This window comes from Tamandua tetradactyla, chromosome 9 (genome assembly GCF_023851605.1).
Source record: "Tamandua tetradactyla isolate mTamTet1 chromosome 9, mTamTet1.pri, whole genome shotgun sequence".
Lineage (NCBI taxonomy): Eukaryota > Metazoa > Chordata > Mammalia > Pilosa > Myrmecophagidae > Tamandua > Tamandua tetradactyla.
Window position 1 is genome coordinate 91,044,853 of NC_135335.1, and position 15,927 is coordinate 91,060,779.

A 15,927-nucleotide genomic window follows, 5' to 3' on the forward strand; every position below is an offset into this window, starting at 1 on the left:
CTCTTTATAAATTCTGGATACTAGACCTTTATCTGATATATCATTTCCAAATATTGTCTCCCATTGTGAAGGCTGTCTTTCTACTTTCTTGATGAAGTTCTTTGATGCACAAAAGTGTTTAATTTTGAGGAGTTCCCATTTATTTATTTCCTTCTTCAGTGCTCTTGCTTTAGGTTTAAGGTCCATAAAACCGCCTCCAGTTGTAAGATCCATAAGATATCTCCCAACATTTTCCTCTAACTGTTTTATGGTCTTAGACCTAATGTTTAGATCTTTGATCCACTTTGAGTTAACTTTTGTATAGGGTGTGAGAGATGGGTCTTCTTTCATTCTTTTGCATATGGATATCCAGTTCTCTAGGCACCATTTATTGAAGAGACTGCTCTGTCCCAGGTGAGTTGGCTTGACTGCCTTATCAAAAATCAAATGTCCATAGATGAGAGGGTCTATATCTGAGCACTCTATTCTATTCCATTGGTCGATATATCTATCTTTGTGCCAATACCATGCTGTTTTGACCACTGTGGCTTCATAATATGCCTTAAAGTCAGGCAGCGCGAGACCTCCAGCTTCGTTTTTTTTCCTCAAGATGTTTTTAGCAATTCGGGGCACCCTGCCCTTCCAGATAAATTTGCTTATTGGTTTTTCTATTTCTGAAAAATAAGTTGTTGGGATTTTGATTGGTATTGCATTGAATCTGTAAATCAATTTAGGTAGGATTGACATCTTAACTATATTTAGTCTTCCAATCCATGAACACGGTATGCCCTTCCATCTATTTAGGTCTTCTGTGATTACTTTTAGCAGTTTTTTGTAGTTTTCTTTATATAGGTTTTTTGTCTCTTTAGTTAAATTTATTCCTAGGTATTTTATTCTTTTAGTTGCAATTGTAAATGGGATTCGTTTCTTGATTTCCCCCTCAGCTTGTTCCTTACTAGTGTATAGAAATGCTACAGATTTTTGAATGTTGATCTTGTAACCTGCTACTTTGCTGTACTCATTTATTAGCTCTAGTAGTTTTGTTGTGGATTTTTCCGGGTTTTCGACGTATAGTATCATATCGTCTGCAAACAGTGATAGTTTTACTTCTTCCTGTCCAATTTTGATGCCTTGTATTTCTTTTTCTTGTCTAATTGCTCTGGCTAGAACCTCCAACACAATGTTGAATAATAGTGGTGATAGTGGACATCCTTGTCTTGTTCCTGATCTTAGGGGGAAAGTTTTCAATTTTTCCCCATTGAGGATGATATTAGCTGTGGGTTTTTCATATATTCCCTCTAGCAGTTTAAGGAAGTTCCCTTGTATTCCTATCTTTTGAAGTGTTTTCAACAGGAAAGGATGTTGAATCTTGTCAAATGCCTTCTCTGCATCAATTGAGATGATCATGTGATTTTTCTGCTTTGATTTGTTGATGTGGTGTATTACATTAATTGATTTTCTTATGTTGAACCATCCTTGCATACCTGGGATGAATCCTACTTGGTCATGATGTATAATTCTTTTAATGTGTTGTTGGATACGATTTGCTAGAATTTTATTGAGGATTTTTGCATCTATATTCATTAGAGAGATTGGTCTGTAGTTTTCTTTTTTTGTAATATCTTTGCGTGGTTTTGGTATGAGGGTGATGTTGGCTTCATAGAATGAATTAGGTAGTTTTCTCTCCACTTCGATTATTTTGAAGAGTTTGAGGAGAGTTAGTACTAATTCCTTCTGGAATGTTTGATAGAATTCACATGTGAAGCCGTCTGGTCCTGGACTTTTCTTTTTAGGGAGCTTTTGAATGACTAATTCAATCTCTTTACTTGTGATTGGTTTGTTGAGGTCATCTATTTCTTCTTGAGTCAAAGTTGGTTGTTCATGTCTTTCCAGGAACCCGTCCATTTCATCTAAATTGTTGTATTTATTAGCGTAAAGTTGTTCATAGTATCCTGTTATTACCTCCTTTATTTCTGTGAGGTCAGTATTATGTCTCCTCTTCCATTTCTGATCTTATTTATTTGCATCCTCTCTCTTCTTCTTTTTGTCAATCTTGATAGGGGCCCATCAATCTTATTGATTTTCTCTACTGTTTTCATATTTTCAATTTCATTTATTTCTGCTCTGATCTTTGTTATTTCTTTCCTTTTGCTTGCTTTGGGATTAGTTTGCTGTTCTTTTTCCAGTTCTTCCAAGTGAACAGTTAATTCTTGCATTTTTGCCTTTTCTTCTTTTCTGATATAGGCATTTAGGGCAATAAATTTCCCTCTTAGCACTGCCTTTGCTGCATCCCATAAGTTTTGATATGTTGTGTTTTCATTTTCATTCGCCTCGAGGTATTTACTAATTTCTCTTGCAATTTCTTCTTTGACCCACTCGTTGTTTAAGAGTGTGTTGTTGAGCCTCCACGTATTTGTGAATTTTCTGGCACTCCGCCTATTATTGATTTCCAACTTCATTCCTTTATGATCCCAGAAAGTGTTGTGTATGATTTCAATCTTTTTAAATTTGTTAAGACTTGCTTTGTGACCCAGCATATGGTCTATCTTTGAGAATGATCCATGAACACTTGAGAAAAAGGTGTATCCTGCTGTTGTGGGATGTAATGTCCTATAAATGTCTAAGTCTAGCTCCTTTATAGTAATATCCAGATTCTCTATTTCTTTATTGATCCTCTGTCTAGATGTTCTGTCCATTGATGAGAGTGGGGAATTGAAGTCTCCAACTATTATGGTATTTGTGTCTATTTCCCTTTTCAGTGTTTGCAGTGTATTCCTCATGTATTTTGGGGCATTCTGGTTTGGTGCATAAATATTTATGATTGTTATGTCTTCTTGTTTAATTGTTCCTTTTATTAGTATATAGTGTCCTTCTTTGTCTCTTTTAACTGTTTTACATTTGAAGTCTAACTTGTTGGATATTAGTATAGCCACTCCTGCTCTTTTCTGGTTGTTATTTGCATGAAATATCTTTTCCCAACCTTTCACTTTCAACCTATGTTTATCGTTGGGTCTAAGATGTGTTTCCTGTAGACAGCATATAGAAGGATCCTGTTTTTTAATCCATTCTGCCAGTCTATGTCTTTTTTTTTTTTTATTATTTAAAAAAAGAATTAACAAAACAATTAGAAATCATTCCAATCTACATGTACAATCAGTAATTCTTAATAACATCACATAGTTGCATATTCATCATTTCTTAGTACATTTGCATCGATTTAGAAAAAGAAATAAAAAGACAACAGAATAAGAATTAAAACAATAATAGAAAGAAAAAAAACACAAAAAAAACAAAAACAAAAAACCTATACCTCACATGCAGCTTCATTCAGTGTTTTAACATAATTGCATTACAATTGGGTAGTATTGTGCTGTCCATTTCTGAGTTTTTATATCCAGTCCCGTTGTACAGTCTGTTTCCCTTCATCTCCAATTATCCCTTCTCTTTTTTTTTTTTTTTTAATTAATGGAAAAAAAGAAATTAACCCAACATTTAGAGATCATACCATTCTACACATGCAATCATTAATTCTTAACATCATCACATAGCTGCATGATCATCATTTCTTAGTACAATTTTTTCCCCATTGAGGATGATATTAGCTGTGGGTTTTTCATATATTCCCTCTATCATTTTAAGGAAGTTCCCTTGTATTCCTATCTTTTGAAGTGATTTCAACAGGAAAGGATGTTGAATCTTGTCGAATGCCTTCTCTGCATCAATTGAGATGATCATGTGATTTTTCTGCTTTGATTTGTTGATATGGTGTATTACATTAATTGATTTTCTTATGTTGAACCATCCTTGCATACCTGGGATGAATCCTACTTGGTCATGATGTATAATTCTTTTAATGTGTTGTTGGATACGATTTGCTAAAATTTTATTGAGGATTTTTGCATCTGTATTCATTAGAGAGATTGGTCTGTAGTTTTCTTTTTTTGTAATATCTTTGCGTGGTTTTGGTATGAGGGTGATGTTGGCTTCATAGAATGAATTAGGTAGTTTTCCCTCCACTTCGATTTTTTTGAAGAGTTTGAAGAGAATTGGTACTAATTCTTTCTGGAACGTTTGGTAGAATTCACATGTGAAGCCATCTGGTCCTGGACTTTTCTTTTTCGGAAGCTTTTGAATGACTAATTCAATTTCTTTACTTGTGATTGGTTTGTTGAGGTCATCTATGTCTTCTTGAGTCAAAGTTGGCTGTTCATGTCTTTCCAGGAACCCGTCCATTTCCTCTAAATTGTTGTATTTATTAGCGTAAAGTTGTTCATAGTATCCTGTTATTACCTCCTTTATTTCTGTGAGGTCAGTAGTTATGTCTCCTCTTCCATTTCTGATCTTATTTATTTGCATCCTCTCTCTTCTTCTTTTTGTCAATCTTGCTAAGGGCCCATCAATCTTATTGATTTTCTCATAGAGCCAACTTCTGGCCTTATTGATTTTCTCTATTGTTTTCATGTTTTCAATTTCATTTATTTGTGCTCTAATCTTTGTTATTTCTTTCCTTTTGCTTGCTTTGGGGTTAGCTTGCTGTTCTTTCTCCAGTTCTTCCAAATGGATAGTTAATTCCTGAATTTTTGCCTTTTCTTCTTTTCTGATATAGGCATTTAGAGCAATAAATTTCCCTCTTAGCACTGCCTTTGCTGCGTCCCATAAGTTTTGATATGTTGTGTTTTCATTTTCATTTGCCTCTAGGTATTTACTAATTTCTCTTGCAATTTCTTCTTTGACCCAGTCGTTGTTTAGGAGTGTGTTGTTGAGCCTCCAAGTATTTGTGAATTTTCTGGCACTCTGCCTATTATTGATTTCCAACATCATTCCTTTATGGTCCGAGAAAGTGTTGTGTAAGATTTCAATCTTTTTAAATTTGTTAAGACTTGCTTTGTGACCCAGCATATGGTCTATCTTTGAGAATGATCCATGAACACTTGAGAAAAAGGTGTATCCTGCTGTTGTGGGATGTAATGTCCTATAAATGTCTATTAAGTCTAGTTCATTTATAGTAATATTCAGATTCTCTATTTCTTTGTTGATCCTCTGTCTAGATGTTCTGTCCCTTGATGAGAGTGGTGAGTTGAAGTCTCCAACTATTATGGTATATGAGTCTATTTCCCTTTTCAGTGTTTGCAGTATATTCCTCACGTATTTTGGGGCATTCTGATTCGGTGCGTAAATATTTATGATTGTTATGTCTTCTTGTTTAATTGTTCCTTTTATTAGTATATAGTGTCCTTCTTTGTCTCTTTTAACTGTTTTACATTTGAAGTCTAATTTGTTGGATATTAGTATAGCCACTCCTGCTCTTTTCTGGTTGTTATTTGCATGAAATATCTTTTCCCAACCTTTCACTTTCAATCTATGTTTATCTTTGGGTCTAAGATGTGTTTCCTGTAGACAGCATATAGAAGGATCCTGTTTTTTAATCCATTCTGCCAATCTATGTCTTTTGATTGGGGAATTCAGTCCATTGACATTTAGTGTTATTACTGTTTGGATAATATTTTCCTCTAACATTTTGCCTTTTGTATTATATATATCATATCTGATTTTCCTTCTTTCTACACTCTTTTCCATATCTCTCTCTTCTGTCTTTTTGTATCTGACTCTAGTGCTCCCTTTAGTATTTCTTGCAGAGCTGGTCTCTTGGTCACAAATTCTTTCAGTGACTTTTTGTCTGAGAATGTTTTAATTTCTCCCTCATTTTTGAAGGATAATTTTGCTGGATATAGGAGTCTTGGTTGGCAGTTTTTCTCTTTTAGTATTTTAAATATATCATCCCACTGTCTTCTAGCTTCCATGGTTTCTGCTGAGAAATCTACACAAAGTCTTATTGGGTTTCCCTTGTATGTAATGGATTGTTTTTCTCTTGCTGCTTTCAAGATCCTCTCTTTCTCTTTGACCTCTGACATTCTAACTAGTAAGTGTCTTGGAGAACGCCTATTTGGGTCTAATCTCTTTGGGGTGCGCTGCACTTCTTGGATCTGTAATTTTAGGTCTTTCATAAGAGTTGGGTAATTTTCAGTGAAAATTTCTTCCATTAGTTTTTCTCCTCCTTTTCCCTTCTCTTCTCCTTCTGGGACACCCACAACACGTATATTTGTGCGTTTCATATTGTCCTTGAGTTCCCTGATACCCTGTTCAAATTTTTCCATTCTTTTCCCGATAGTTTCTGTTTGTTTTTGGAATTCAGATGTTCCATCCTCCAAATCAGTAATTCTATCTTCTGTCTCTTTGAATCTATCATTGTAGGTATCCATTGTTTTTTTCTATCTTTTCTGCTTTGTCCTTCACTTCCATAAGTTCTGTGATTTGTTTTTTCAGTTTTTCTATTTCTTCTTTTTGTTCAGCCCATGTCTTCTTCATGTCCTCCCTGAATTTATCGATTTCGTTTTTGAAGAGGTTTTCCATTTCTGTTCATATATTTAGCATTAGTTGTCTCAGCTCTTGTATCTCATTTGAACTATTGGTTTGTTCCTTTGACTGGGCCATATTTTCAATTATTTGAGCGTGATCCGTTATCTTCTGTTGGCGTGTGCGCATTTAGACAGATTTCCCTGGGTATTGGATCCAAAAGTTTGGAAGATTTTTCTGTGAAATCTCTGGGTTCTGTTTTTCTTATCCTGCCCAGTAGGTGGCGCTCGTGGCACACATTTGTCAGCGGGTCCCACCAGTAAAAGGTGCTGTGGGACCTTAAACTTTGGAAAACTCTCGCCGTCCGGGAGGTTCGCTAGCCGAAGCGGCTTGAGCCGGCCCGGGGTCCCAACGCAGTCTGGTCGCCGCAGCCTGGGAAAGAGCCCGTCCGAATTTCCTAGTCGGTCCTGGGCGACAAGCGTGGCGGGAGGGTGCCAGCGGCAGTGGCCCACCCGAGAGAGTGCACGTTCCCCAGGAGTCACGGGTTTAGAAGGGGCCTCCCCCACCCATCACCGTTCTCCGCGGCCTGGGGATTTCCGATCCAATTCTCTTTTGGTCCGGGGGGCTGCGCGTGGTGTGGGCGCCATCCGCCTTGGTTTCAGGGGCTGCCTCTCCAATTCTCCCAGCCGGCCCGGGAAGGGGGAAGGGAGTAACTCCGGCCGCTTCCCGTCCCGCCCGGTGAGGCCCGTGCGCCTCGGCGATCTCACCCGAGCTGCTTCTCTCAGCCAGCCAGCCGTTACAGGATGGGGTACGCTGTCTTTTTTATCTCTGTTGTGGCTTTGGGCGCTTTCTGTATCGTTTCTACTCCCGTAGTAGCTGTCCTGGAGAAGAAACTAAGATCCGCGCGTCTTACTAAGCCGCCATCTTCCAGGAAGTCCTTTCTTTACTTTTTTATATGTTATATTATACAACAAAAAAAGTTAAAAAAAAAAAAGGTAAATTGGACTTCATTAAAATTGTAAGGGAAAACATTTGTACTTCAAATAATCAATAGTGTGAAATGACAACTTAAAAATAGGAAGAAATATTTTAAAATTGTATATGTAATAGCAGATTGTATCTGGTCTTTAAAGAATTCTTACAGCTCAATAATAAAAAAGTACAAATAACACAATTAAAAACAAACAAACAAGCAAATAACCTCCAGGAAACCTCTTGACTCTGCTTGAAATGTCTCAGCCACTCAGACTTTATTTTGTCTCATTTCTCTCTTCCCCCTTTTGACCAAGAAGGCTTTCTCGTTCCAATGATGCTGGGTCCACACTCATCCCTGGGAGTCAGGTCCCATGTTGCCGGGGAGATTTATACCTCTGGGATTCACATTACATTTGTGGGAAATATGTAGAGTGAGTCTGGTATGAGCACTGAGATTGACCTAAATGATATTACCACCTAAATTATTGTTATATTTAAAGATAAACAGCTCTAATGAGTCAATCAAGAAAGACTACATCACCCCATCTTTAGAGTGATTAAAATATAGTTTTGATATTGAATATTGTTTACCCTATTGTCTTTTTTGTATTTATGCAGTAGATCAATTTAACGACCTTTAGCAAACATTTATTATTCTTATGTTCCAGATATAGCTCTTCCCTCAAAAATATTACAGTCTTATGGCAAAGTAGTACATAGATAATCCTTGTGTCTTAATTGCTCCTCAATAAAATATTCAAACTCCTGTCAGAAGACAACTGCTTTGGGATGACCTGAATCAGATGATGCTACCTTTGGAATGCCTTCCCTAAACCCTCAATTTAGAGAGCTAATTCACATTTCACTTCTCTATGTTTCCTACATATCTTCTATCATCCTGTGATCTGGATTATTTGTTGGCCTGGATATCTTTTTTTTTTAGACTGTGAACTCCTTGAAGACATGGGGCTTTATTTCTTGCACTTTTGCATTTGGAGTGCCTGGTACATAGTAGGCTTTTAACAAATATGTGCTGCACAAGATTGAGTGATAATATAGTAGGCTGCATGCTATGATAATTGTGTGTAGAACACACTATGAGAACACAGACGGAGGACAGGGATCCTAACTTGTGGGATAGGGATGATTTCTGAGAATATACAATGTTTAATTTGATTCTTGAAGGACATGTAGGAGATAGAGAAACCCTATAGGTAGAGAGAACTATAAGTGCAAAGTCATTGTGGATGATAGAAAACATAGTATTTTATTCAAGCAAGTGGTCCAGTATAACTAAGGCATCAGATGCTATAGGAGAATGACTGGGATGATGTTGAGGAGGTAGACAAGGGCTAGATCACATGTGTTCTAGTTTGCTAGCTGCCAGAATGCAATATACCAGAAATGGAATGGCTTTTAAAAAGGGACAATTTATTAAGTTCCTAGTTTACAGCTCTAAGACTGTGAAAATGTCCAAATTAAAGCAAGGCTATAAAATGTCTAATATAAGGCAACAACAAGAGGTTACCTTCACTCAAGAAAGGCTGATGAAGTTCAGGGTTTCTCTTGCAACTGGGAAGACATGTGGCAAAATGGCGATGTCTGCTAGCTTTCTCTCCAGGCTTCTTTCATGAAGCTCCCCTGGAGCATATTCCTTCTTCATCTCCAAAGGTCTCTGACTGTGTGGGCTCTGCAACTTTCACTGCTTTTTCACTGTCACAAAAATGTTTCAACTTTCGAAGGATTCTGGTAAACTCATCAAGACCCACCTGGAATGGGTGGAATCATATCTCCATTTAATCAAAAGTTAATACCCCCAATTGGGTGGGTCACATCCCATGGGAACAATCAAAAAGTTTCCAGCCAGCGATATTGAATGAGAATTAAAGGACATGGCTTTTCTGGGATCCACCACAGATTCAAACAAGCATAACATTGTACCCTCTTTCAGTGTTTCCTTGGTATCCTGGACATAGGCCTATCATAACAATCATAATAACGATTGTTTTGATTTGCTAATGCTGCCAGAATACAATGCACCAGAAATGGATGGCTTTTTTCTCTTTTTTCACATGGACAGGTACTGGGAATCTAACTCAGGTCTCCAGCATGGCAGGCGAAAATTCTGTCACTGAGCCACCATCGCACCACTTAGATTGGCTTTTATAAAGGGGATTTATTTAGTTACAAGTTTACAGTTCTAAGGCCACAAAAATGTCCATACTACGGCATCCAAGGAAAGATACGTTGACTCTGAAAAGAGGCTGATGTCTGTTACATGGGAAGGCATGTGGCTAGGATCTCCTGGTCCTTTGCTCCTATGTTGCATTGCTTCCTGCTTCCGATTCTAGTGGCTTTCTATGTTGGCTTTCCAAGAATCTCCAAAAATCTGTATCTGAGCTTTCTCTAAAATGTTCCAGTGTGTCTGCTCTTTTAAGGATTCCATTAATTAATTAAGGACTAATTAAGGTACACCTTAAATGGGCACAGCCACACCAACACAGAGATAATCTAATCAAAAGATCCCATACACGATTGGATGTGTCACATCTCCATGGAAATGCACCAATCAAAGATTCCACCCTAAATAATCAGTCTGTCCCCAAGAAGATTGGGTTAGGATTAGAAGAGCATGGCTTTTCTAGGGTATATAAGTTTCAAATCAGCATGATTATAAAAATTACAACCATCAGTGATTTATACTTTCACAGACTTCCCTATTAGATTGCAAGTTATGTGCAAAGATGGCCAGAAACCATGTTTACTCATATCTGTACTGAAACCCTCAAGAGTGCCTTACACAGAGTAAGTGCTAAAGAAATGTTGAGTTCTGAACTTTTGGCACATCCCTGTATTCTTAAAGATTTTATGTCTAAATGACCAAGAAAATCAGGACTTGGGCATCTTGGTCAATGATCATAGAAAAGAAATAGAAAGTTGGAGGGCAAGAAGTCAATCAATCTTCCCAGTAGTTGGTATTGTATGATTCCACCAGATGTTGGTGGAATCGAACAAACCACTTGATGATTGTGGTCAAGAGTTTGGAATTTTCAGTTCAGTTGGGTTTTTTATTTTGAATTTGACTGAGGTAAAAATTAGTGCTGAATGCTGCAAAATGAAGACCAGAATAATCATCAGTCCTTACCTGGACACTCTGAGGGTTTATCTTAAATCCACATTAGAAAATCAGTGCAGAGTTGGGAGTGGAAGAGAAATTTTTTATATCGTGGGTAGTGTTTCTCTTCTTCCTCCTTTCATTGGTGTGTGGGGCCTTTCTTGTTTTCAGGTCAGTGTATTAGCAAATCTTTGGTTTGCAATGGGGATTCTGACTGTGAAGAAGATGGTGCTGATGAAGACAGTTGTGATGACTCAGAAAGCAGACCCTCCTGTGACATCGATAAACCTCCTCCCAATGTCGAACTCACTGGAAACGGGTGAGGGGTTGGATGGTCTCCAGCATGCACTGACGCTGCCCTGCACATCACTTTCCATTCTGTTTTGTTTTGTTTTATAAAGGGCCTAGTAGAATGACTTGTTTGATTTACCCTGAGGTGGGACTGCTCATTCATGAAGAGAATGAAAAGATGAGAGAGAATGAGGACAGGAAGAGAAGGGAGAAAGGGATGTGCTGTAATACATGGGCTGAAAAGTGAATTCCTAACCCAGCTGGAAACTTTCATTTCCAAGTGAAGTTGGAAAAATCTGGTGTTTGCCTTTTCAAGAAAGAATTCAGAGGAACTTTTAGGGGTCATTTGATCTAAGTCAAAGTTCCAGGTTTTTAAAATAATTGATTTCGAAGTGATAGTTAGATGTGCCTTTTCTACAATATTTTAAAATGTATTTATAGCAAAACAGGATAAAATAATTCTGAATTATTCTGTGAATAAAATAATTCTGAATATACCATTCAGTACACCAGGAGGCAATTAGTTGAAATTCATTGTACCGTCCTCACGAGTAACCTTAATTGTACTGTTTTTATCTATGGATGTAGTTCAAAATCTGCTGTTGCCATAGATACAACAGGGCCGTGTACTTACCAAATATGTTCTTAGGCTGAAAGGATGTGAGATATTCCCAGCTATTAGTATTTGCCATAATACCAAGCAAAAGAAGATGGATAATGTATGGTTGGCATCAGGATGTGGTTTTCTTTCTTTGAAGTCTCTCAAAGAGTGCTTGACTGTAATGCATTTCAAGAACTTCCAGAGTTCTCTAATGATGTCTTTCTTGGCAAGTGTTGTTTCTCATTTTTAACTGCCTTTTATTCCTTTCTTCTTTTATATCTTTTTTTTCTTTCTTTCTTTTAATAGCTACAATGCACTCACTGGCCAATTTAGGAACAAAGTCATCAACACTAAAAGTTTTGGTGGCCAATGCCGAAAGGTATTTAGTGGAGATCAAAGAGATTTCTACAGACTGAGTGACAATGTCCTCTCTTATACATTCCAGGTACTTGAGTAAATTGGTTTATTTTATTTCCCATTTGTGAATTGTTGTCAGAGATCATTATTTATATGATATTAGTTTTTGTGGTATTTGTTGAGAGTTTACTTGTGACCTAATATGTGGTCAGTTTTTGTCAATGTTCCATGTAGACATTCAAGGAATAAGTATACAAGGCAATGATGATAATCAGATGATACAATTAACTTGTATCAGTCAAACTGAAATATCCTCAAGCAGTAATTTCAGCTCTAGAGTCCATATGGGCCCAGGACCTTACTATCAGCTTCTGCATGGGTATAAAATTCAAGGCCTTGGCTGTGACTGGTTATAATTTCCTTAGGATTGCCACATTGTCAACTTACTTAAAAATGATTTTATTTTATTATATTTTTAAAACATTTTTTGTTGAGATATCTTCAAGCACCATACAGTTCGTCCAAAGTATACAATCAGTGGCTCACAATATCATCATGTAGTTGTGTATTCATCACCGTGATCATCATTTTTAGAACATTTGTATTACTCCAGAAAAAGAAATAAAAAGAAAAGAAGAAAAACCCATACATCTCATACCCCTTACCTCTCCCTCTCACCAACCACAGGAATTGGAATATACCCACTTTTTAAAATAATGAAACATTTCATATCTACAAAAGAATGTAAATAATGCATGTACGGGTTAAAGAAAACTAATGAAACAAACATCCATATATGCCCACCATCCATCTGGAGGAATAGAATATTGTAACTTTGAAGTCTCCTCTAAGATTCTGCTTCTCGAATGCTGTTTCTGTCATATACACCTAAAGATGGGATGTATTACATTTCTTGATTTTTTGCAGAACATACTCATGCAAAATGGTTTTGCTTTTCGAGGATTCTCCTGAAGACTATAGGAAAGATAAGAGGAGAGAATTTCTATTGTAGTAGCGCAAAATTTTCAAATAAAACAGTTGGCATCCTCCATCTTAAGTATTCTTAAACAGTTTCAACAATTTAAAGTTTTTGGTCTCCTTCTGTTCCAGCCTCTTTCTTGTGCTCCTCTTCCAATATCCCCTCCATCCTTCTTTTCCTTCCTTCTTCCGACTACTCTAAAATTTTCCTATGCAGCTCTTCTCCTCTACTACTCCCAAATTTATAAAAGAAAACCATTAGGGTATTCATAGAAGAGCCTTTTGTTTACCCAGATTAATCCTTTTCAGTCAGCAGTTTTGATTATAAATAGCAAACTCACCACCCTTCAATTTACAATAGAATAAGTTATATCTGAAAGTCATTGAATCACAAAAATTAAAAGTAAAACTGGTCCGAAGAACCAGTTTTTGAATGTCTAATTTGGCATCTGCAACGATCTTAGGCAATAAATGTAAATTTAATCCTTACAACATCCTTGGAAGGTAGGTGATATCTTACTCTTTTATCTATGTGGAAATCGAGGCTCAGAGGTCAGCTGATTTGCTCAAAGTTACAAAATTAAAAAGTAGTGGAGTTTGGATCCAGGTTTGTTGAATTTTAAAGCTCTTTAGTTTTCTACTATATTTTACTTTCCCATTTCATTGTGTTTAACACTTTTTTCATCTATAAATTCCACATGGGGAACAGTACTAGGTATTATCATTTAACCTTTGGTGGAAAGGAGAATGCAAGGTAAGCATATACTTCCTCTATTCCTAGGAAGATGTGCTGTTCATTATTTAATAATTATAAGGGCCTGGGGTGGAGGGAAATTGCATGTACTTTTTGGGGTCAAATTTGGAAAGTTTCAGAGCAGAGAAAAGAATAAGGAAAAGCATTCTAACTTGGTTGGAAGGTAGATTTGCTAGAAATCTGCAGCCTGTGAAGAAATCTGCAGCCTGTCAGTGTGATCCTGACATTTGTTTTCCTCAGCATGGCTTCATTTTTGGATTGACATCTGGAATGCCTTTCCAATCACTGAATTTGAAGGTGTTTCTCAGAAGTAGAGGGAAATTACAACCTGATATTGAGGGAAGAATAGGGCGGTTTTGAGAATCTAGATTAAGGGAAGCGGCAGGTGGGTGAGTCAGTTATAAAAGTATTAACCCCCAGTGTGAATTTGGGCAGTGAGCAGCCTAATGGTTCAAATGCATTGACTTAGGGCCCCTGGGTACTGAGTTCTCTAGGAGGTAGCTGGTAGGAAGGTAGCTTCCACTGTGTGGAAGGTGATTTTTGGCTCGTTGGAACTTAAATATAGTGAATAAACAAAAAACAGAATCAGTCAACCTCTCCTATAATCTGCTTTGGTTGTCAGCATTGTGCTTTTCCCAGGACAAACCTAGCTTTTGTTGGATAAACCACTTACTTTGATACTATGCACGTTCTGTGCTTATGCTCACTTCTCATCCAACAAGAAAGGTATTTGTAACCTGAACACACTCCTGCTCCATGGTCTCTTTGGCAAGGTGCCCCTGTCCTTAGTTCAGCCTGGGAGACAGCTGAATAACTGTTGTGTTTATTCTCAGCATGTGATGAGTTGCAGATGGGGATGAGTAAAGATCATGATGGAGAAAATAACTTCCTGGATCTTTCTGTATTTGTTCTTGAATGTACGCCATTGTATTTTTTTGAAGCGAGATCCCAGATGCATATCAAATGAATAACGAAAATAAATTCTAAAGGAAATTTTAACCAGTGGTAAATTATCGGAGCCTCTGCTGGTATGAGTACTGATGGTTTTGAAATCTACCTTGTTAACCAGGAATAATTTGGGTAATGATAATAATCGCGCACATATGTTAAGAGCCTTTTAGATACTAAGCAAGGATCCAAGTGCTTTGCATGGATCTTTTTCTTGAGACTAATTCGAAGTAGGTACTCTCATCCCTATTTTACAGACAGTGAGATGGAGGCAATGAAGTGCTAAATAATTTACCTAGAATCTCAGAGGTAGTAGATGACAGTCCTGGGTTTTGAACTCTAGCACTTTGCCTCCAGAGCCTTCTCTCTTCAGTGACTATAGTTCTAGGAGGGAGAGGGAGAGGAGAGAGGAAGGAGAAAAGAGCCAGAGAGAAGGAGAGAGGAGGGAGGTGTGAGAAGAGAGGAGAGAGAGAGAGAAAAAAAAAAGAGAGAGAGAGAAAGAGAGAGAAGGGAGGGAAAAGGAGTGGGATAGGGAGAGGGGGAGGAGAGGGAGAGCGAAAGAACTGGAGGCTTAACATAAAACGTGTGTTTACTTCTTCACCATCATGCTTCCTACTGGATGTTTCCAACATTTATATTACTTCCCAGCTCTCTGGGGGCATTTCATTTTGACAGTTGATCTAGAGTAAATAAAGGATAAGTAAATTTCTCCTTCACCAAGCATACCTTTAGAAGAGCTGTCACTTCTTGGTCATCCAATGTGGCTAGCCTATTATCTTTAAAAATTGTTTTGGGGTGTCCTGTTCATCTACCATCTAATATAGGAAAAAACTAATTTTAACACTTGGTCAAGTGAAACAGAATTAGAAAGTTAAATCTACTAATGGATCACACACAAAAAACATGCCAAAACAAAGTCTAAAAGATCTAATTGTTTCCTATTTTACCTATTTGCATTTCTGTTTCCCTCTATTAGATGACACATTGAGAGCCAAATGCTTTGTGGTTTTCTGTTAGTGTGGTTGTGTTAACTGCCCATTTCAATGCTAAGTGCTAACATTTAACAAGAAAATGGAAGATGCCTATACAGGAATATGTTTTGTCTATCATTTGGTGTCTTAATTTGCCAGGGCTGCTGTGAAAATACCCACCAAACCTCCCCCCACACACACACATGCACACACACGTACTAATTGGCTTAACAACAGAAATTCACTGTCCCACAAGTTTCAGAGGCTGAAAGTCCAAAACTGAGGTGCCCTCAAGGACATGCTTTCTCCCCGAAGTCTATACTATTCTGGTGTTGGCTTGTCGCAATTCTTGGGGTTCCTTGGCTTGCACCTCTGTCTCCCTTTAATGGCAATCCCTCTCTCCATGCGTTTGCTCTTCTGTTTCTGCTGATTTCTAGCCCTTTCCTATGGTCTTCTCTTTATAAGGTCTCCAGTAATACAGATTAAAGGCCACATCCAAATGGGACCTTTAGAACATCTTTTCACAAATGAGTCCACATCTTAACTGAGAATACATCTTTTAAAGGTCCCATTTGCAAATGGGCTCATATCTACAGGAATACAG

At 37.5% G+C, this 15,927-nt stretch overlaps 1 protein-coding gene across 1 annotated transcript in view; it reads left to right on the forward strand.

The window, feature by feature from the left end:
- Positions 1-15,927, forward strand: part of C7 (complement C7) — a 70,741-nt gene that overhangs the window by 15,080 nt on the left and 39,734 nt on the right. Inside the window, exons 5-6 of the mRNA XM_077117064.1 lie at positions 10,595-10,742; positions 11,622-11,760. Of these exons, the coding sequence (XP_076973179.1) occupies positions 10,595-10,742; positions 11,622-11,760 (287 nt within the window). The remainder of the gene's footprint in view (positions 1-10,594; positions 10,743-11,621; positions 11,761-15,927) is intronic.